The following is a 21,192-nucleotide window of genomic DNA, read 5'->3' as shown; positions in this document are numbered from 1 at the left end:
GGAAGTATTTTATTTGTATGTTTTAAGAGGTCTGGTTGGTTTTATTGGGAAGGGGAGGTCATCTATTTTATGTAACCCACCACGAGTCTATGGAAAGCGGAGGGACAGAAGTCGAATGAATGAATGAATAAATGAATGAATGAATGAATGAATGAATGAATGAATTTGCCCTCTCCCAAGCATCAGTGAGTTCTGTCGTGATTACTGCACCTGGGAGGGGGCAGAGCCTCCTGTCTCCCCCCTCCACCCCCAGGCCTTCTGGAGCCTACCTGTTAACATGGATGATGATGTCACTTCCTGTGACAGTCACTTCCAGGGAGGGGGAGGCGTGGCCAACTTGACATCCCTTCCAGAGCTCCTCGAAGCCTGAAAAATTATTTCAGGGCCTCCTTCCCGGTCCAGAGGTCGACCAGGGCCACGCCGGAGAGGCAGAGGTGGGCCAGTCAACTAAGTCGGAGTCCCGTATCTCTTGCAGACGACATCGTGGAGTCGTTCGACAAGCACCCTCCGATCACGCTGCCCAGCGGGGGGTTCAAGGTGGACCTGGAGGTGGAGCGCCTGGACGACAACATCTACCGCCACCTCCTCTACATCCGCCACTTCCTGTGGAGCCTGCGAAGCAAGAGCCCCCGGCCCAGCGGCACGCCAGAAGCGGAAACCCCCCAGGTAACACTCATTTGTCCAAGATGCTTTTTCTGAGGATCCCAGTTCCTGTGGCACAGCGGCATGGAAGATCTTTGCAGATTCTTGTCCCTACCTGGGAAAGCCAGTTGTCCAGCAAACCAGGATGGGGGGTGGGAGGTGGAAGCCCCCAAACCGCACTGACTTATTTGCATGAGACGCCAGACTTGCACGCCTTGCTGGTCGCCATTGTCCCCCCTTCCCATCGTGTGTTTTGGGGAGCCTAGGGGCTACTGGTTTATTTTAAGACAATTGTAAAGGGGCTTCTCCCGTTTTTCGAGGTGAGCAGGAAACCGCGTAAGAAGCCCAAGAAATCTCCCCTCAGGTGTAATCCGGAACCGTCCGGTGTCTATCCAGAAATCTTTTGAATCTCATAAACAAGTTGTATGTTTTTGAAAGTCCTGTCCTCCTTTCCAGGAATCTCAGGGCAGCTTACATGATTCTTCCCCTGGCCACCAGCAGAGGGGACAGGGGGTCAGGTTGCCAGCTCCAGCCTGGGAAACTCCTGGAGATTTGGGGTGGAGCCTGGGGAAGTGGGGTGTTCAGATGCCCTAGAATCCCCCCTCCCCGAAGCAGCCATTTCCTCCAGGGGAACGGATCTCTGTAGTCTGGAGACAAGGTGCAATTCCAGGTCCTACCTGGCAGCTAGCATCTCTCCTCTGTTTCCCTTCTTTGGTGTTCTCTAAGATAGACTTCCTCCGAACACGGAGGCTCCATCACTCTAGCAAAGCCAACAGCCGTCAGCTCGGCCCGCCCCTCGGGAAGACCGGCAGCCAGCCTCTTTAACTTTGAGCTGACCTTTCCGGCGAAGCCTGCCTCTCATGCCTCACAACGCTTTGGCTCCGGACCCCTCGCGCCGCCCCCCCCACCCGGCTGCACGGCTGCCAGCCACTCACCGCAGCCCAATCTCCTTAAGCCAGGGCTCGCCTGATGAATGCTTGCTTAGCTCACCGGTTTCTAAGCCCCACAGCTCCTCTGCTGCCGCCGAGCCAAGAAATTGCAATGGACAGTTCTCTTCCTCTGCTTCTTCCACGGCTGTTGACTCCGTCCTCTGACGTGCAGGCAGCATGGCTCGGAGACACGCTGGAGCAGGGGTAGTCAACCTGTGTTCGTCCAGATGTTCATGGACTACAATTCCCATGAGCCCCTGCCAGCGTTCGCTGGCAGGGGCTCATGGGAATTGTAGTCCATGAACATCTGGATGAACACAGGTTTGACAACCCCTGCGCTGGAGGGTACTCAGGGCGCTGATTCTTTTGCTTGGTGCTGACGGGGATCTGGAATTAGAACGATGTGACAACTGTCTGTCACCCATGTGCTCAGGAATAGGGGAGGAAGCCTGCCTGTTATCCGTTGGGGCTTTATGCTGATCACTGTGTTGCCTATGAAAGCAATCCCAGTAAGAATTAGCACAAGCTCCGTGTCACCACCTCAATACGCTGCTTTGGGTGCCAACGCCAAGTGGGTTCATTGAGAAAGTCAGAGAGGGGACCTGGCAAGTTTTTAGTCCTCATGCTTGAATGCACAGAGGTGACGCCCGCTCGGACTCTCAGAACCTGGCGGGGGAAACATGTTTCCAGAGCCAGCGGAGAGCAGGTCTCTTGCGTTTCTCCCAGGCAGCAGAACCTGAGCCAGTGGTGTCTCCCGGTTTGCTCAGCCCAATTTCTGCGAGGTGCCGAATTTGAGGATTCCTGTTGCAAAACGCAGACTGCAGAATTGGGCGTGCGCCCCGGTACCTCTGTACCCTTCTTACCATCCCTGGAGAAGTGAGATGTGTTTCTGGAAGGCGGAGCTTTATCTAATAATTCATCCATCGATTTATTTAATGCGGTTAAAGATAGACAAGTTTCCAACATCCAAGTGTAGAAAAACACACTGAGTTCGATCAAAGTGAGCCAAAGACCTGCTAAGTCCTACAAAAGAAATTCTAAGTGTAATCAGTTACACATGAGGAAAATGTCGATCGAACCGGGCGGTGAACAAGAGTATGAAATAAATACCTGGCGATTGATTGATTGATTGATTGAGCATTGGCAAATCGCCACCGCAGGGAGCTTCAGAGGCAGAGCTGTTTGCTTGCCCCCTGCTGGGCCATGGGGGGCTTGGGGGGCCGGCAGCAGGAGAAGCAGCTGGGAGTTTATTTGCTGCTCTCCTTTCTCTTTGGGGCTCATGTTTGAAGACCCCCAGCAGCGAAGACAGCAGGCCGGTGTGAGGGATTAGCCCTGTGCTAATCCCATAACCTGAAAGCCAGGGGTCGGGAAGCCAGGCTGAGATCAGGGGCAGAGGGGAGACGGGGAGGGGGGCAGGCGGAACGGTTGAGTCGGCGTCATGGCCAGCCAGGTCAAATCACGGAGCACGGGGTTCAAACCCCTGCTGGGTCATCCAGCTGATTATGTGCCCCAGAGGGCAGGTTACGTATCCCTGCACCGCTGAGCCCCCTCCCCTTTGCTAGGAGGTGTATTAAGACCCCAGATATCACCCTGAGTTGGCTCACTGCTTAGAAGCAGCTCCCTTGAGGCATCCCCAAGTGCTCCTGAGAAGAACAGGTTTTTTTATATTCCACTTTGCACTATGCAAAGGCGTGTCAAAGCGGATTATGAGCACCTTTCCCTCCTCCCCGCAACAGACACCCTGTGAGGTGGGAGAGGCTGAGAGAGCTCTGAGAGAGCTGGCCAAAGGTCACCCGGCTAGCCGCAGGTGGAGAAGCGGGAAATCAAACCCGCTTCTCCCGATTAGAGGCCATCGCCCCCTAACCACCACACCCCATTGGCTGTCCTGCCGTGCTCTGGCGCTAGCACTCCACATTACTGGAAAGTTTTTTGAGACTGGGATTCAGATGGGCCCTTTTCAGACACTGCGTGCGAGACGAAGGGGGCGAAACGGCGTGATTGGCCCAGTTGCAGATTCTGACCCTTCCCTTCGCAAGTGATAAAACTATCCCCCGGCAAAAACGGGGCCCCACTCCTTATCTTTATGTCTCCCCCTTGTAGACGGAACCGATCAGCTGCCCAGCGGCCCCCCGCGTGGCTTCAGGGACTCCGCCAGCTTTGCTCCCCACGGGAAACTCCCTCGGCTCGGCAAACCACAGGCCCCCCGTGAGTTGTGCTGAGACGAGGGCAGGAGGGAGCCTCCTGGCAGCGACGGTCTCCAACGGCTCCGCCCGGGATTACGACCCCTGCGAGACGCAGCTGCGGGAAAGCCCCCAACCGGGGAACCGTCAGGCCCAGCCGGGGAAGACCGGCACGAAGCCTGTTGCGATAACGGCCAACCTCTCTTGCTTGCTGACCCCGCCGAACACGCCCCTGACCGTGGACCCGGCAAGTCTCAGCGTGACTCCTGAGGGCGTCCCGGGGAAGCTTGTCCCAGATCCTCGGAGGAACGGGCTCAACGGCACCAAAACCACGAGCCCGGAAGGTGAGGCAGCTGCATCGACTGCCGGTGGTGGCCCGGATCTAGTTCAAGGTCATGGTGTTGACCTTTAAGGCCCTTTGTGGTCTGGGACCCACATATGTGAGGGATCATCTCTCGCCCGATGTCCCTTGCAGAGCTTTGTGCCCAGCTGGTACTGATCTGTTGGTTATTCCTGGCCCCAGGGATGCTCGCCTGGCCGCAACCAGGGCCAGGGCCTTTTTGGTCCTGGCCCCTACCTGGTGGAATGAGCTTCCGGAGGAGCTGTGGGCCGTCAGAGAGCTTTCTGTTTTCTGTAGGGCCTGCAAAACTGAGCCCTTCCGCCAGGTATATGGTCAGGGCCAGTGCTAGAGCAGGGGGAATGGGTTCCCCCTTGAGATCAGTCCCGAATATCTTAGCACAGGTTGGCCTCCCCCTATGCCGTTCTCCTAAGGTTTTTCCCATATGAAGCTTTTGCCAGGAACAATATTATAGATTGGAGTTGTAATGGGTATTTTATTAGGTTTTTATTGTTGGGATTATTGGTGGTGACCCGCTGTGAGCTGGTTTCTGAGGGCAGCGGGCTAGAAATCCAATAAATAAATGACTACATTTCTTTCCTTCCCAGAATCTTCGCCGACCCCGTATGACTTCCCCACACCAGCCTCCTCGAGTCGCAGTTCGGCGACGGACGATTTCTGCTACGTCTTTGTGGTGGAGCTGGAAAAGGGGCCCATCGGCCTGGGCATGGGGCTGATTGACGGCTTGGTGAGTGTGGTTCAGTTCTGACCATCTCTGTCGTGCCCGGAAGGAGCCAGCTCTGAGATCCCAGCATGCAGGACGTGGGTCCCCAACAGGGTGCCCGTGGGCACCACCCCACCTGCCAGTGCCTTTCCTGGTGCCCACGAAATGTTTTTAAAGGAGGGTGGGGCCGGATGGGGTTTTCGACCCGCTTCTGGAGACTTGATTGGCCCGGTGGGTTCGTCTGAAGTGGCAGAACGACATTTGAGTCCGGCGGTGCCTTAAAGACCAACAAAATTTCACTCTGGGGATCGGCTTTCATGTGCTGGTTTGCTTCTTCAGAGACCAGCGTGCCCGTCCATGAAAGCTGATAGCAGAATCATAGAATTTAGGATGCTTTGGGCTGATCCTGCATTGAGCAGGGGGTTGGACTAGATGGCCTGTGTGGCCCCTTCCGACTCTATGATTCTAGGATAGAATTGTGGCACCAGAAGGGACCTCCCGAGTCATCTAGTCTGACCCCCTGCACAGTGCATGAAACTCAACCACCTGCCCACCCACAGTGACCCCCAATTCCATGCCGAGATGATGCCCTTCTCCCCGCAAAAAATATGTCAGGCTCTCTGGCCAATCTGGGATTTAACGTTGATGGTCTTAGACGTGCTTCAGCATGTGCTGTATGGCTTCAGCTTTTGGCCTAATACCCAGCAGCCAATTCCCGGCCTCCACATGTCTCTCTGCCCTCCTCTCAGAGACGGTGTGGCTGAGCTTGAATGCTGGGACCAGAGGCTGACAGGCTCTCTGCCTGCCCTGTTCTTCCGCCTCTCCCGCCTGCCTGGCCGCTGACTCCTGTTTGCCTCTTCTGCAGCACACTCCCTTGAGCTCTCCTGGGATCTACATCCGGACCTTGATCCAAGACAGCCCGGCAGCGGCCGACGGACGGCTCTCCCTCGGGGACCGCATCCTGGCGGTCAACGGCACAAGCCTCATTGGTTCGGATTACCAGAGGTATTATTATTATTATTATTTATTATTATTTATTATTATTATTATTTATTATTATTATTATTATTATTAATTGGATTTGTTTCCCGCCTTTCACGGGAAGCCGTCTCGTGGCGGGTTACATAATAAAACCCCACATAAAGCAGACAATCTTCATTGAAAGAGTCCCCCTTACCATTAATTCAACAAACCAAGAAAGCTGGCGGTAAACACTGGTTGGGAAGGGAAGGGCCGCTTGGGCTATAGAGCCAGGGTTAAGCTGGGGGCAACCTGGGAGCTCTGGAATTTTGAGGCTACTAAAAGACTAGGGACGTGCATTTTTTCCCCCTCCCAACCTGTATTTTTCGGTATGGGTCCATTGGACCCAGAAAACTGTCAGCGTTTCCGTAAAATGCCGCGTCCCAATTCTGGTAGGGCATTCAGATCTGGGTTTTTACAGATCAGTTCCAATACTCCGAAGAAGGTAATGTTTTAAAAAAAATTCCCGAAGACATCCAGATTTTTCTCATGATCCCCCCCCCCCATTCTTCTTCAGAAAACCCAGATACATGCAGGAAGCCGAAATATCCCCAAACTTTACCAATAAGGTATTTGGGGGGTATATTTTCAACTCTGGTCGATCCAAATGCACACCCTATAAAAGACTCAGTGTATGGGTGGACACAGTTCCAACTGGGCATAGATTTGGGGACCGAATAACTAACCTACCTCCCCGTGCAAACCCGCTGGAGATTTATTGCACGCTCTCCCTCTCTCCCCGCGCAGCGCTGTGGACCTCATCCGATCGGGGGGGAAGAAGTTGCGTTTCCTGGTGGCCAAATCCGACTTGGAGGTAGCGAAGAAAATCACCTTCAACCCTTCTCCTTCCCCGTGAAGCGTCACGGCGAGGGAACCCTCCCGGAGCCCCCCTCCTGCAGACGCGCCAACGACCAACCGAGCTGGCCGTCAGAGGCATCGGGGCCGGGATGTGCGTCGGACATCACAGACGCTACACGGTGTGTGCAATCTGGACCCCAAAGCCAGGCATTGTAGAGTCCCACCCCCACCCTCTTTGTGGACCATCTCCTGCCTGACAGTCCAGGGGTATGCCAGTGTTTTCGAAGGCTCCTTGTAGATCCTTTGCACTTTGGACTTCCATAAATTATTTTAGCAGCCGGGATGTGTGGATTTGAATCGGGGACGAGCGACCGCGGACTCCGCTGTCAAAACCATCAGACTGGGCATGTGTTGGAATGACCCTCTTCCATTTCCCAGATTTGTGGGCCGTGCGGATGGAACGCCTGCCCGTAAAGATTCACCCAGTCACTAACGGCAAAACAGGGTAATTTTAGCCCCTCCTCTCCCAATTCTCTTCCCCTCCCCAGATTCTCCAGGGATTTCCCAGCCTGGAGCTGGGAACGCTGTAGACTGGGGTGATAAGTAAGCTAGCGTAAGCACGTTCTGCATGTTTTCGCCTTTCCGAAGGACCGACAGGAATCCGGGTGCGGCTTTGGAGGGCCAGCTCCCCGGAGCGTCCGGAGGATAGCTCCCACTAAGCCCTTCTGGTTTCTCCTTAAACACCCTGCGTCGGTGCTGTTCCCTGAGCACGGAGGCACAGAACTTGGGCAGATTTCACTCGCTGGGTGCTGGGCCTGCTGGTAAAGAGACCGTGCCAAAGGGTGGGGGCTGGAGAAGACCGGCCGTTATCCGACAGGCTCAAACCCAGTTCCGGGCAGGGCTCGTTTATCCGTGGAACATGCACTTCCAGGGCCCCCACCCAGTGCCTTCCTCCCACGGATCAGGGCTGCGGCCTCTCTCCTCCTCTATTCCCTCTGTTTATGGGCACTCTTTCCACTGTCGGGGGCCTCTCTGCCCCCCGTCAGGCTGTTCCCGCAGCAGTTGTACTCTGCTAGGGTCCCCGTAAACCCTTAAACTGGCTCTGGGGCCTCAGGCCCCACAAATCCTTAAACCGTTCCTGGTTCTGGGGGCAGAGGGAGTGTGGGGCAAGGATCGCTCGGGAAGTCCCCGTGCCCGATCCGTAGGCAGGTAACGACGCAAACCTACGCCCGGCCTCCCCACCAGGACATCCTCCCCTTAGGAACAGGCAGCTGGTTCGAATTGCCGAGAAGCCCCAGGAGCCAAAAGGACGGCTCAGCTCTGCCAGCCCCCCGCCGCCCAATCCAAGAGCCACCGTGGCTAAGGGGACACTCGGAGAAGCAAGGCTGCCACCTCGTGGCCCAGGGCCGAGCTGCTGTCAACCGCCCCGGTTGCTTTCATTTGCAGAAACAGGCCAGCCAATAAGACGGCAGCGGGGACATTCGCTCCACGCTTGCCTGACAACAATAACCCAGGAGAAAAAACATTCGCCCGCTAGCTTTCCCTCCATCCTGTCGGCAAAAGGGCTGTCAGAATCCCCCCCCCTCCCCAAACGCTTGGAACAAACTGTTCTGCAATTGCTCAGCTACTGAAAGATCCACCAGCCTGGCTTGGCCCCCAAGCCGAGAGTGGGGCACAGGGCAATGTGGGTTGATGTAACCGGTGTGGCGGGAGCCTGAAATGCTGAGCTGTCAGCTCCTCCGAGCCCCCACGCCCAAATCTCAAGACCGCAGCGTCCATCTCCCTGGCCTTCACAACCAGTCTTAACTTCAAAACCCTGCTCAGGGAACGTGGGGCTTCAGGGGGCACCTACGGGCAACCTCCCGCCTGGCATTTGAGCTGGGTCCGTTTTTTCCTGGTTTTGTGCCGGGCAGACGGGGCCGAGCCCTGCTTAGACCAAATCGAGGGCCCGTCTCGTCCGGGGGCCAGGCCGACAGTTTTATTTTGCCGTTGAGCGGCTCTACCCTCCAGGGGTCTTTTCTACTCTCTGGCTAAATCCTCTTAAGTGAGCTGATACAACTAAGAGTGTATATGGGGGGGGGGGAGAACCACACTTTAGGATCCCGAAAGGCTGGATACAGGTAGCCCCAGCGTCACCCCAGCTGCGACACAGGACAATAATCCTTCCGATTACAAATAAAGTCAAGATCGCAGGATTTGAGTCGCACAAGTTATTTATAAGCCCTCGCTGAAGGCTCTCCGACCAGGAGGAGATCTCTAAACGCAGGCAGAAAGTCCTTTTCGACGTCTCGGGCCCCCTTGGCCTAGTTTGAGCAGAGGAGGCCTGCCGGCTGCCAGGAGCAAAGAGCAGCATTGAGCTTCCCGTTCCTCGGGCAGGGTTCGTTTTTTGCTAGCCATGTTAATACTTGCCTCCTTGAACTATTGTCACGGTATTGCAGGAGCGTTATAAAAGAACGGGACTGCAAAGACAGGGGGCGGCGGGTTCAGCCTCCCTGCGTGGAGGAACAAAGTGGATTGAGTAAAGTTAGCATCCGTTGCACCCACTGGCGTGTCTGATTCCGAATGGTCACGGTCCATGTATGCAAAAGAATGGGGTGGGAGGGTGGGGGGTAAAGGAATGGCTGAACGGGGGGCTTGGAATTTGTGTTGTACAGAACGGAGAGTCATAGCCTTGGTGGATGCTTTTTTCTTGATTGCTATGAATGCAACAATTGTGGTTGCTTTACAGTGAAGTGTGTGAGTCCAGTAGCACCTTTAAGACCCGCACAGTTTAATTCAAGGTAGAAGCTTGGAAGCTTCTACCAGGAATGAAAATTTGTCGGTCTTAAAGGTGCCACTGGACTCCAACTTTATGCCTTTTTCTTTTTTTGGCCAACCCACCTGAACCTACCTGAGGACAGGTATCTGCACACCACAAGAGCCTATCCCCAGAATTAAACTTCATGGGTCTTAAAGATGTTGCAGTACTCAAAATTTGTTCTGCTGCTTCAGACCAACAAGAGACCCACCTGAGTCCAAGTTGCCTTAAGACTCCCCGCCTCAACACTGGAAAGAACCGGAGATTTCCAGGTTTCCTTCCTCTGTTGAAGCTTTCCCACGTTACTCTACCCTGAGACAGCTCTGAGTTCGAATGCTGTGGGTTCTAGGGAATACCCGGACTAAATTTACGCCATGCTGCGGGAGCTCACAGTTGCTCTGCACAAACTCAGATTAGAAGCACGCCCAATATATTTTGGAGGCTTCATGGGGAAGGGGTGGTCAGGAATTACCAAGTAACTATTTGACATGGAGAAGTTCTTGCCTTTTTGAATTGGGAGGGGACAGAACTTTATTCTTAGCTTGTGGCGCTTTCCGCCTGCCTTTCTTCAAAGCCTTCGAGACCCAGCAGGGAGCCCAAGGAAATGCTTCTCGGAGGAATAGCTCCCTTGACCCCGCTGGAGGAGAGGAAGGCAGCACAGATCTGACTCCTCTTTCGGTGAACTGGGCCACAGTCACCGGTGAAGGGAAATCTTTTCACCGTGTGAGCCAAGGAAGGTGGAAGCTTCCAGGCACTTGAGAGAGAAGAACAAGGAAGAATCATCTGGGGAAAAAGACACAGACGGAGCCAAATTGCAAACAAGCCGTTCGGATTTTTATTCTTCAGTGTCGTACGTAATCCTACACCCTCTTCCCAGGACCTCTGCCTCTCGGAAGGGTAACCTGCACCCCATTTCCCCCAAATCGGCCCAAATTGTGCTGCCAAAGACGTGCCCACCGCAACCCTCGCTCAGGCCGGAACGGAGCCCGCCCCTCCTTCCAGCAGCCGGCTGGTCGTCTTCATGGCGAGCGGCAGGGAGACGTGGGCGTCGCGGTGGAACCGGGGGCTGGAGACCTCGTCCGAGGGCGTCAGGACGAACTGAGCCACGCTGGGCATTTTCAGCAGGTTCATCAGCTCGGTGGCCCGGGTCAGGATGGCTTCCGTGTCCTCGGCGCTGTATCCGGCGGAGACGGCAGGGCTCTGGACAAACAGCCTCATCTTGGACAAGAAGAGAGAGACCCTGCGGCGGGACACCAAGAGGCTGCACTGAGCAGGCAAGATTTGACAACCGAGATTCAAGAAGGGTATCTGCACCTGGCTCTTACTCTGCAAAATTTATCCTTGTTTTGCTAGTTGTGCATGCGATCAAAGCTCTGTTGACTCGCACCTAACTTACTTACAGCGAACCCCACAAGATTGTCGAGGCACGGGATTAAGCAGAGGTGGTTGGCTGTTACTCTGCTGCGTTGTATCCAGCAGTCTCCCATCCAAACGCGGACCCCCTGCTCAGCTTATGGGATCAGGCAGGCTATGCCATTCTGAATCCCTTTGTCAGCCGGAGGCGAGGGGAAGGAGCTAGGCGAGAGCCCCTGAAGATCACCCCAAAATCGCCTGCCATCATACTCAGACTCTGCCCCTCCCAGCCCCAAAACTGCCGCCTGACATTTCGCAAGCAGCTAGGGAGGTGCACCGTGAAAATAAGTCAGAGACGAAAGCAGAAGGCCATGCTGTGTTAGGAAAAATCCAAATTCATTTCATAATACATAACGACCGTACGATATTTGCGCCTGTGTTGTTATCTCTTTGGACGTTCATATTTTGGATGGCATTCTTGATCCAGGATTTCGGCCCCCGGCTGTTGTGCAACAGAAACACCGGGGAGATGACGGTCCGTCTGAAATCATTTTATGTACAGCTTGGGGTATGTTTTCACACCCTTGCTCAGTACATAATTGTGAGGTCGTTATATTCACGTTACACCTCCTCGGGTCATGAATTTGGAGTTTGCCTAACACAGTAATTCCAACATCTTCCCGCCGTTCAGTTTCGTCTCGGTTCGTTTCGTAACGAAGACCCAAAAAATTCAGGAGGCCAACTCCTCTGAACGGCACCGGGGGCCGTGTGGAATCACAACTCCGACAAATCTCTCCCTGTTGTGTTCCCTGCACACGCCACTGAATGTTCACTCCCCTCTTTCCCCCCCTCCAGTCCCCCGTCTCAAACCTGGGAATCAAGTCCTGGCTGCGGGACGCCAGCTTGGTCAGGGCGGTCATGAGGACGGTGATGACGCGGGGCGCATGCTTGGGGAGGCTGGCGGAGGGCCGCAGCTGCGTGATCTCGAAGAGCATCGCCTCCAGGGCCTCGAAGAACTTATTGATCTGCTCCACCGTGCACCGCTTGTCGTGCTGGACTGAGGCGTACTCTCCGATGGCCCATACCTGTCGGGAAACGAGGTCAGACAGGAGGGGGTGACGATCCTCAGCCTCTCGTGAGGCGGCCGTAAAGGCTTGTTCGGGATCCGCGGGCAAAGCTTCTCCGCGGCGAACTTTCAGCGACGAACTTTCCGCCGGAAGATTGGAATTATTCGCAATCTCCGGAAAAGACGGGTAGGGGAGAATTTGGACGATGCGCCGACTAAAAAATACAGTCATTTTACGGAAAGGTGACATTAGACTTTGGCATGCTCTTGCCCCATAACCCTGTGCCCAAGCAGATTGGAGGGGAAACCCCCTTAAGGGCCGTCCTCGCCATCCTACGTGGATAACCGGGGGAAAGCAAACTCGTCCCTTCAGCTTACGGATTGCTCCTTACCACGTGGGTGAAGATCTCTTCCTTGCTCTGGATGTTGGTGACCGTCCCTGAGAACTCCAAGAGCGGCTTGGACAGTTCCACGACCAGCGAGGGGTGGCGTCTACACAGGACAGGCAACTGTGCACCCATCACCCTGCCAGGGAAAGGAGAGAGCTGGGATGTCAAGGAGTCTGCGTTCCGACTCGTGTCTGGCAGCTTGGCCGTGCCACAGCTCATGTTTTGAAGACCTTGTTGTCTCTAAGGGACTCAAAATTTAGTTGTGCTACTGCAGGCTGACACGGCTACACCCTGGGACTTCCTGCAAGGACCTGGGGAAACGCGCATGCCAGTGCTGAGTTCAGCTTCCGAAAGACCCACGTGGGCTTCTCTCAGAGCGTCCCGATCGCGTTTCCAGGTAGCCTTGAGGAGATTTTGGCTCCTTGGAAAACGAGAGGCTCTGGAGAGGCCTTGGGCAAAACACACAGGAGACGAGAGCCCTTGGCTGCGGGAGAATAGTCCCACCCGTTTCCTCTGCACGACCAGGTTATTTTAACACCCTTTTATCCAGAATTCATTCTTCCCATCCCCGCTCTCATGAATGATAAACCTTCGGACAAAAGGAATGAGGAGCTACATTCCTAAAAATTTAGAAGGGCCTTAAAAAAAAAAGAGAGAGCTTTGCATGTCCTGCAGAGGTGCCATCCCAGTCCTTAACTGGCTTCAGTATTGAATGGTCTTGTCACACTCCAATGCAGCCAAAAAAGAAACTCTGCAGGTGAATTGGCCAGGCTACGCAAACGGAGGACGGCTTGCGGGAAAAGCCAAGGATCGAACCTACAACACGGCATCGTCCAAGAGCTTCTGCCACTCTGGCAGCTCCCCTCGGAAAGCACCCGCGCGTGGAAGAGGCCTGCTTCCTTCCCGTCTTCTACTCACTGGTGCATCTCGGCTTTGAAGGCCGGGATCTCGTAGAGCTGGCTGCTCCTCTCCAGCAACGCCACGACCAGCTTGTTGGCGAGGGCCCCGTCCGCAAACTGGGAGCGGGAGAGATGGAGAACGGGTCATGTGACAGGAAGCAGAGAGCCGGGAGCGACGGGCCATTCTCACAAGGCAAGGATCAGTATCGAGGGGTAGCACTTGTTAATTTATTTATCAACGATCTGGAACAGACGAGGGGTGAGTAGGGCAGTGGGTGAGGTTGCAGATGACCCCAAATCATTCAGGAGGGTGGAAACCGGAGGGCTCCAAGGGGACCTCCCCAAACTGGGTGAGCGGGCAACAATGTACCAAGCGAGGTTCAGTGACGGTGATGCACACAGAGGCAAAAATTGGCAATTTCTAGGGTTGGCTAATAGGAGTCAGAATTTGCCGAGACGGAGAGGGGAAAAGATCTTGGGTTCGGGTTACTTGATGGATGTGTTGACCCAGTGTCCTGAAAAGGGCACATTCTGTTAGGGAGGATCGGGAAAGGGGGCTGAGAATTAAACAGCTGATCCTGGAATGCCCCTGTGCGGTTTTTGTGGGGCGGCCTCATTTGGGACAGTTCCGGTATATCTCCAGAAAGATAGAGGAGGGCAACCAAGACGACTGGGGGGCTGGAGCACTTTCCCTGTGAGGGAAAGGGACGACCAGCGGAAGACACGATCATCAAGGTTTATACAAAACTGTGCCTTGGGTGGAGAGAGGTGACAAAGAGACGTTTCTCTCCCTCTCCCCGAGGACTAGACCTGGAGGGCATACCTCAGCCACCACCCCGAAGAAGAGCTGCAGCACGACGGGGACGCTCTCCGCACACAGCACCACGCGGGGGGAACTGGCCATGGGGCACAGGAGCTGGCGGAGGGGAGTCAACCTGCAGGCAGGAAACCATCAACGGGCCATTAGATTTGGGGACTGTGTGGCCGCTCCCAGCGCTCCTTCCTTCCCGTCGGACTGGGGACGTGAACCTATTTCGCTTCTGACTGTAAAAACCCTGGTCTATCTTCAGTCGAGCTTGGGAAGGGTCCCGAAGACCGTGGGAAACTTCTATGACTTGCGGAGTCCCCTTGACAGGCGGAAGAAACCCGCCAGAATCATCGGAATTCCTTGTGGTTCTGCCAGACTTCAGCCTGTGCCGGTAGCTTCCCTTCATCGCCACACCCTCCGAAAGCAAAGGATTCCGATCCACCCACCTGGCCCACGTTTTCTTTTTTACCTGCCAGCGTCTCCCGGAGCAGACTCGGCCCGGAGGAGATACTGGAACAGGCCCCGGTACTGCGGGTGGCGGAAGGCTTCCAGGCAGGTGGGCGGCTTAAGCCCTGGGTCCAAAGCGGCTCGCTCGGACATCGGCGTCTGGGCACACCTGGGAAAAGGTAAAGGGACACCCGTGGGCTCTCAAGTTCCTGGGAAGACTTGTGAATTCCTGCAAGTGTGTAAATGCAGATGAGATCTCCACCGCTGCTGCTTCTGGGAAGGGCCGTGGCTCAGTGGCAGAGCACCTGCTAGATACGCAGAAAGTCCCCAGTTCAATCCCCGGCTTCTCTGATTCAACAAGGGCCAGGCAGCAGGGAATGGGAGAGACTTCCGGCTGAGACCCTGCCAGTCAGAGCAGGGAACGCTGGCCTTAACAGACAGGGGCTGGGTTCAGTCTACAGCAGCCTGGCTCGTTCGTGTGAACCAAGACTTCGGCTCCCTGGAGAGTGGGGCTGGGAAGTCACGGGGAGGAGAGAACAGCGCTGCTACCTCAACTGGATGTCCAAGGCAGCCGTCAAGCACGGCAGGTCCAGGAGCAGGTGGAAGATCTCCACGGCGTTATCTGCCCCGATCAGGGCTGGGAGAAGGTCCATGAAATCCGCGATCAGAGCTGGGCTGTTCCATGCCAGGAACTGCGGGGGGAGAGAGAGAAACACAACACATTTGCACCCACGAGGACAGCTCTCCCTTGATATCCCAAGCGGATTTCCTGACTGGGCAGGGTCAGAAAGACGAGCTGATCGAGTGGGCAGGCCCCGAGCTGTTCCCCAGACAGAGGAAAGAGGATTGGCTTTCACTACCCGAATTAGTTCACTACCCGAAGGCAGCTTAGAAACACCTTTCAGGTTGGGCGTTTTAGACAGAAATTCCCGCGATCGCTAAACGTTGCATGAGTCAGCCGTTTGTGTCTCTCTGTCAGGATTAGTGAAAATTTTCCGCACTTCTTAAATTTGACTTGGCTGAGTCAGCATGCTACCTGGTGCAGGATAAGAGTTGGGGGCCGGTTAAATCTATGCGCAGCATTTAATTTAGCACCCGTCGGCTTCCGGACCGGAATAGATCTAGCTCGAGAGTCCCCAAACTATGCCTCTTCAGGCAGGGGCGTTTGCGTGGGCATAACAAGGAGAGTTTGCTCCAGAGAGCAGACCCAGGCCCACAACGGAGGCCCTGGGCACAGCGTACCTTGAACAGGTTGGGGATGCTCTGGCGGAAGACACAGGCGTTCTCCGCGAAGAAAGCGACGTTGTTCCGGCAGAACTGGACGAACTCGTACGCCAGCATCGGGCTGTGGAAGAGCTGCGCCGGGACTTTGCTGAACAGGTGCCTGTAGACGGCTTCCGAGTCGACGGCTGCTGTCTCACCTGGGCAGGTGGGGATACAGCAGGGACGTGGGCTTCTGTCCAAGATGGCGGCTCCCCCCCCTCCCCGCGGCCTCTAAATCGGCCCCGGGAAGGGGGGAAATCAGCACTCGCTACTTTGGGGGTCTCCGACCATTTCGGATTTGTTATTCTGACCTAGCATGGTGGGGACGACCGCAAAACGGCCGCCTCGCTGTGCTTTCCATCAAAAAGCGAAGATGCTCGTGTGGAAGGGGTGGCAGCTGCTGCCAAAGTGGTGTTTTCAAAAACCCAGACGATCCAGTCTTCCAAGGGCCAATCAGAGGCCTTGCTGGGCTAAGCCCTGCCTGGCCTCACCCAGGTGCACGGCCCCCGGGGGCACCCCGCTGGGGACCCCTGCTCTGCTTACTGTGGTTCAGGAAGAACTGGGCGATGGGCAAGAGCACTCGGGCGTAGGAAAGGTCCCCGCTGATCCGGCCGTGCAGGATCTTCAGGCAGGAGAGGGAGCGGTAGACGTACGAGGAGTCCTGCTTGCAAATGATGTCCATTATGGTGGCGGCTTCGATGAGACACTGTAGGGGAAGGGGAGAAAGAGCTGCTGGGTCAGGAACCCCAGAGGTCTGTGGATGAGCCCAAGGGCCGCTCTTTGCTGGCGGACTTACGGCTTTCTGCAGCTCCCCGTCTGCTTTCTTCAGGGGCCCTGGCAGACAGAACAAATCAAACTCAGACACGGGCCCTGGCAGACAGAACCAATCAAACTCCCGCAGTAAGCAGCAGGTCCCAAACAGAGAGACCCAAAGTCATGGGCGGGCCTTCTCGATATTTATTTATAATTATTATTTTGGTTTTCCGTCCTATCTCTACAGGATCCGGGCGGATTCGTCACGGTTAAAATACGCGCGATTAAAACAAGCTAGAATTTACTTTAAAACGAATCGTCGACTTAGTTACTTATTTTGAAAAAGAGACCCAGGAGCGCCTCTGCGTGTGCCGAATCACGCCGCTTCGGCCCACTGCAAGAGAAGCGGAAATCCGGCCACAATGTTCCCCGTTCGGCGCACGAGCCCCAACTCACGGCGGTTGCTCTGCTCCAGGAGCCGCTGGCAATACTCAAAGGCTTTCTCCCGCAGGCGCTCCTTGGGGGGCAGCAGGCGGCTGGAGCTGGAGGTGACGGAGACCATCGACATGATGGAGCCGTCCACCTCGGATTTGTCGTCTGCGAGGGAAGAGATGGGCCGAGGGTCAAAGACTAACAACACGTCGCCTTGTTCAGTAAGCTGATTCCCTCCACCCTAAAGGCCCACTTCCCTCTTGCTTCCGCAGAGGATTTACTCGAGAGCCAGCATGGAGTACTGGTTAAAGAGTGGCGGCCTCTAATCTGGAGAACTGGGTTTGATTCCCCACTCCTCCACCCCTTGCTGCCAGCTAGGTGACCTTGGGCTAGTCCCAGTTCTCCCAGAGTTCTCCCAGCCCCACCGACCTCCCAGGGTGTCTGTTGTGGGGGGAGGAAGGGAAGGCGACGGTCAGCTGCTTTGAGACGCCCTTGGAAGTGAAAATTGAGGTATTAAAATTTAAAAAACAGCTCCTGTTCCTTTCAGATACAGACACACAAACCCTCTCAGGATGTTAAAGAAGTCCTGGAAGAAAGGGGTTAGAAAATCCCAGATTCTTCCTTTGGAGACAAAGCAGTCTTCAACTCCTTTTTCTGCTCAGCTTTCAGGAATGTTCATATGTTTCCAAGGCAGAAAACAATAAATAAGTCACCTGACTCAAATCCAGTTAGGCAGAAATGGCCCGGTTTGTGCCGTAACTCAGCCACGGACAGCCGTGACCTCACATCCTCTGTCTCCATGCACAGATCCTTACCCGAGCTGGGACCGCTCGTCCCACCGCTCCCGCAGGACAAGAGCCACTTCCGCAGCATGGAGAAGGCCTCCATGTTAAGCCACTGGTCCTCCGTGTAATGCTGGCCGACCGACAGCACGGTGAAGAAGTCGGTGGCGACCGTCCCGTCCACCTCCGTCACGGGGCCCGGCTGCGAGGAGAGGCAGAAAAATCAGAATACAGAGTCCTGGGCGGCCAGCTGCAAATGCAGAGTAGCAGAACACCTACAGTGGAGTTCAGTGGCAGCTTGGAGACTGCTCAAGATTTTCAGGGGCCGGGCTTTTGAGAGCCAAAGCTCCCTTCATCTCGAAAGCTCATCTCCTGACAACCTTGCTTATCTCTATGGTGCTACTGCCTGGACCTTTTGCCTGCAGGTGCCAGGACTGGATCTGGGACCTTCTGCATGCCAAGAAGATGTTCTACTTCACTTGCTGATCGGCTCCCTTTTACGCATCCTCCTCTTACATACCAATTCTAATTCCAGGCCCAGTGACTCCTGAACCGGAAGACAAACCTTTCGACGGCCTAATTTGGCTCTCCCTCACCTGCCGTGCTCGGGGGTTGAAGAAACCTCCAGTGGATTGGGGGGTTCCTTGCTGGATGCTGGCGTACCTCAGCCAGTCCACCATCCGCTTGCTAAGAAGGTTGATCTGGTCTGCAGGGGGGGGGGGGTGAAGCAAGACGACTTGTCAGAAAGACACACTGAAGAACTCTTTGATTCCATAAATTTAGGCCAATTGTGAGTGGATGGGCAGGAAGGGCTGGATTGGTGCTCGGCTCTTGTGGACCTTTCTTGCACGCCCAGAAAAACGTCAATCACCACTTTGGGGTCAGGAGGCGAAGTTTTAGGCCGGGCATAAGCTTTTTGCGTGTGTGCACATAGCTCAAGAAGAGTGCCTGCACATGAAAGCTTATGCCTTGAATAAAACTTAATGGTGCCTTTGGGCTTCAACCCTGTTCTAAATGGTCAGAGATTCTGCATGGGGCATTTTTAATGCTCTCACCTTCGTTAAGGCTCGTCGGCGCCAGGCTTATGACCTTTGACAGGAGGGGCAGGAGATGCCGCGCGCTCTGCCCTTCGGGAAGTCTGCCTTCCAGGGCTCGGACTAGCCGCTGTCCCATGGCTTCTACCTCTGCCTTTGCGTTGCCCTTTTGAAGAATGAAGAAGAAGAACTGGGTTCTGTAATCTGCCTCAGGCCTCAACGAGAAAGACAGACTACAAAACCAAGTCAATAAATGAATCAGGTTCAGCACTGCTTGACTCGGAACGCACCAGATCTTCCCATACGGGGGAACAATTGGGAGTGGGGGGAGGATTTTAAAGTGACCATGTGGAAATAATAAGAAAAAAAGATACCTTTACCGTCTCCGAAATCCATTTTGAGAAATGGGTTCTAACGGAACTGAAACCGCTCAAACTAGGGAGATTCCAGGAATATGTCAACCTACCTGGGTCAGCATGATGGGGAATGTTAGACTCAAGAGCTCAGGGTCCTGGATCTTATCCCACGACATGGACAGGTCATTGCTTGGCAGCATTTCTCTCAGGATAGCAGCACACAAGACCTGGGCTTGCTTGGAGGACTTGGGGGGCTGCAACGCCGTCTGCAGAAGCGCCACAAATTTGCCATCCAACCTGCAGAAAGCCGGGGAAGGGATAAAAACAATGTTTTGTGTTTCTGATTTTTAAAAAATTCTGTAGTTAGGACGTTCTGACCTGGACAGCCCAGGCTAGCTCAGTCTCGTTAGATCTCGGAAGTCAAACAGGGTCTGTCCTGGTTAGTTCTCGAATGGGAAAAGGCGGCCAGGGTTACCAGGCCAAGATGAAATGAAGCAGAGATATTGCATCTCTACAGAAGTGCCTGGGATACATCTTCAGGTGAGCGTATGCGGGAGAAACAGGCATCTGCATGAATCCTCCCCCCCCTTGCAAAAAAAAAAATCAGCATTTATGCTGACTCACCTCCGTCCATATTTGGTAGCTGAGACAATAAGGAATAATCTCTGCAAGCAATCAATGGTTTCGTTCCCAAAATCCTGATTTTGGAAGAGGCCTGCGATTCGAGAAGTGAATTTTTTCAGTTCCTCCTCCTGGATTTTCCTAGCGGGGAAGAACACGGGAATGATTTAATTCCTTAAGATACCACCAGCAACAGACATTCAGAAAATCCCTGTTGCTTTGCCCTTAGTAAATATTTTATGTCACACAACATCCTTGGTTACTAGATTTCAGACAGTAGAATAAGGATATGCTGAGCTCCCTTACGCAGCTCATCATTTCATAATTAAATTATGAAAATCCATCAGCCTTGGATTTTGAAGGGCAGGTTAATAATGTCTCTTCACACAAAGATTTGGAGTGAAAGCAACTTTATAAAAGGGGGGTGGTGTTAGTGTAAACCTGAAACCATTTGCTTTCAGAATCCAGTGTGTATGGAGAGGAACGAAACTCAATCCCAATGACCAAAGGCACAGCCGATTTCCCGTAACTTCCCAAACACACAAAGGCACCTTTTCAGTTCAAAACTCTCACGGATCAGGACACTGGAATTGCGCTGAGAAAGGTGACTGCACTAAAATGATTGCAGGAAATCCTAGGGTTTCATGAAAAGCCCCAAATAAAACGCTGTACCTTGCATGCACCTTGTATGGTCTAAATCAAAAGCATTTGGCTTTTATCTCTTCCGATATATGTGCTCCTTTACACCTGAGGAAGCGTGCCTGCACACAAAAGCTGTTATATCTTAAACAAAACATATTTGGTCTTGTACAGAAACACAGCGTTACAATTTCGGGATGCCAGCCTCCAGGGGAGACCTGGAGATCCCCTGGAATTACAGCCCAGCCCCAGGCGGCAGTGATCAGTGGAGAAAAGGCCTGCTTTGCAGGGGGGGCGCCATAGCCTTATGCTCCCCTGAGCTCCCTCCCGAGAGTCTCCAGGTCGCTCCCAACCCAGAGTTGGCAATCCTTTTTGCAACGCTGGCTCCAGGCAAGCTTCCCAAGAGCCCTGGATTTCCCTTTCCCTACCTGGCCTGGTGCAGGAAGCTTTCCGTCCCCGCCGTGTACATCCTGCCCCCCTTGTCCACAACACACGCCTGGGACTCCCAGGGGCCACCCTCAGCGCCTCCCTGCTCACCCCCCCCAGCGGGCGGCTAATGAGCATGCGCGCGTCCATCCCCGAAAGCCGCCCGGGTGGAAAGCGGCGCCCCCGCGACGAAGGTTCCGCCTTGAATAGACGCGCCCGCCGTCCACAACCAAGTGCCCGATCCCTAGCTTCATGCTCTCTGCCCATGCTCAGAGGCGCTCTCTTTTAAAAGTTCAGATTTCTGGGATAAGGTGCAAGGGAGGGAGATGGCCCCCCTGCCCCGCAAACCCAAGCGCACTCTGTTTGGGCTCAGAGGCACTCGTCTTTGCCTTGCTCTAGGAGAAGATCGGTGAACTATTCTCGGAGACCCACCCCCCTTGGCCAATCCAGTCCCAAAATACGGAGCGCATCCCCGCAGAGGTTTCTATCCAGATCTG

At 54.5% G+C, this 21,192-nt stretch overlaps 2 protein-coding genes across 3 annotated transcripts in view; one reads left to right on the top strand and one right to left on the bottom strand.

The window, feature by feature from the left end:
* The window catches only part of RADIL (Rap associating with DIL domain), a 42,095-nt gene extending 32,908 nt beyond the window's left edge, over positions 1-9,187 (top strand). For both annotated transcript variants that reach the window (XM_077316607.1, XM_077316606.1), the window contains exons 11-15: positions 476-666; positions 3,672-4,095; positions 4,697-4,836; positions 5,678-5,817; positions 6,580-9,187. In XM_077316607.1, the coding sequence (XP_077172722.1) occupies positions 476-666; positions 3,672-4,095; positions 4,697-4,836; positions 5,678-5,817; positions 6,580-6,688 (1,004 nt within the window). In that variant the 3' untranslated portion in view covers positions 6,689-9,187. The remainder of the gene's footprint in view (positions 1-475; positions 667-3,671; positions 4,096-4,696; positions 4,837-5,677; positions 5,818-6,579) is intronic.
* A 1,052-nt stretch (positions 9,188-10,239) lies between these two features.
* On the bottom strand, positions 10,240-20,857 carry AP5Z1 (adaptor related protein complex 5 subunit zeta 1). The gene is made up of 17 exons (XM_077316569.1): positions 20,698-20,857; positions 19,634-19,771; positions 19,120-19,306; positions 18,675-18,819; positions 18,216-18,325; positions 17,653-17,821; positions 16,862-17,002; positions 16,449-16,486; positions 16,196-16,358; positions 15,632-15,810; positions 14,939-15,081; positions 14,412-14,558; positions 13,958-14,069; positions 13,154-13,251; positions 12,239-12,371; positions 11,651-11,865; positions 10,240-10,667 (listed from the first exon to the last, which is right to left on the bottom strand). The coding sequence occupies exons 1-17, from the start codon at positions 20,736-20,738 to the stop codon at positions 10,397-10,399; spliced, it is 2,430 nt and encodes an 809-aa protein (XP_077172684.1). The 5' UTR covers positions 20,739-20,857; the 3' UTR covers positions 10,240-10,396.
* Positions 20,858-21,192: the final 335 nt, after the last annotated feature.

This window comes from Paroedura picta, chromosome 17 (assembly GCF_049243985.1).
Source record: "Paroedura picta isolate Pp20150507F chromosome 17, Ppicta_v3.0, whole genome shotgun sequence".
In the NCBI taxonomy this organism is placed as follows: domain Eukaryota; kingdom Metazoa; phylum Chordata; class Lepidosauria; order Squamata; family Gekkonidae; genus Paroedura; species Paroedura picta.
Note: the sequence above shows the minus strand (reverse complement) of the source record. Positions and strands in the feature narration are given on the sequence as shown.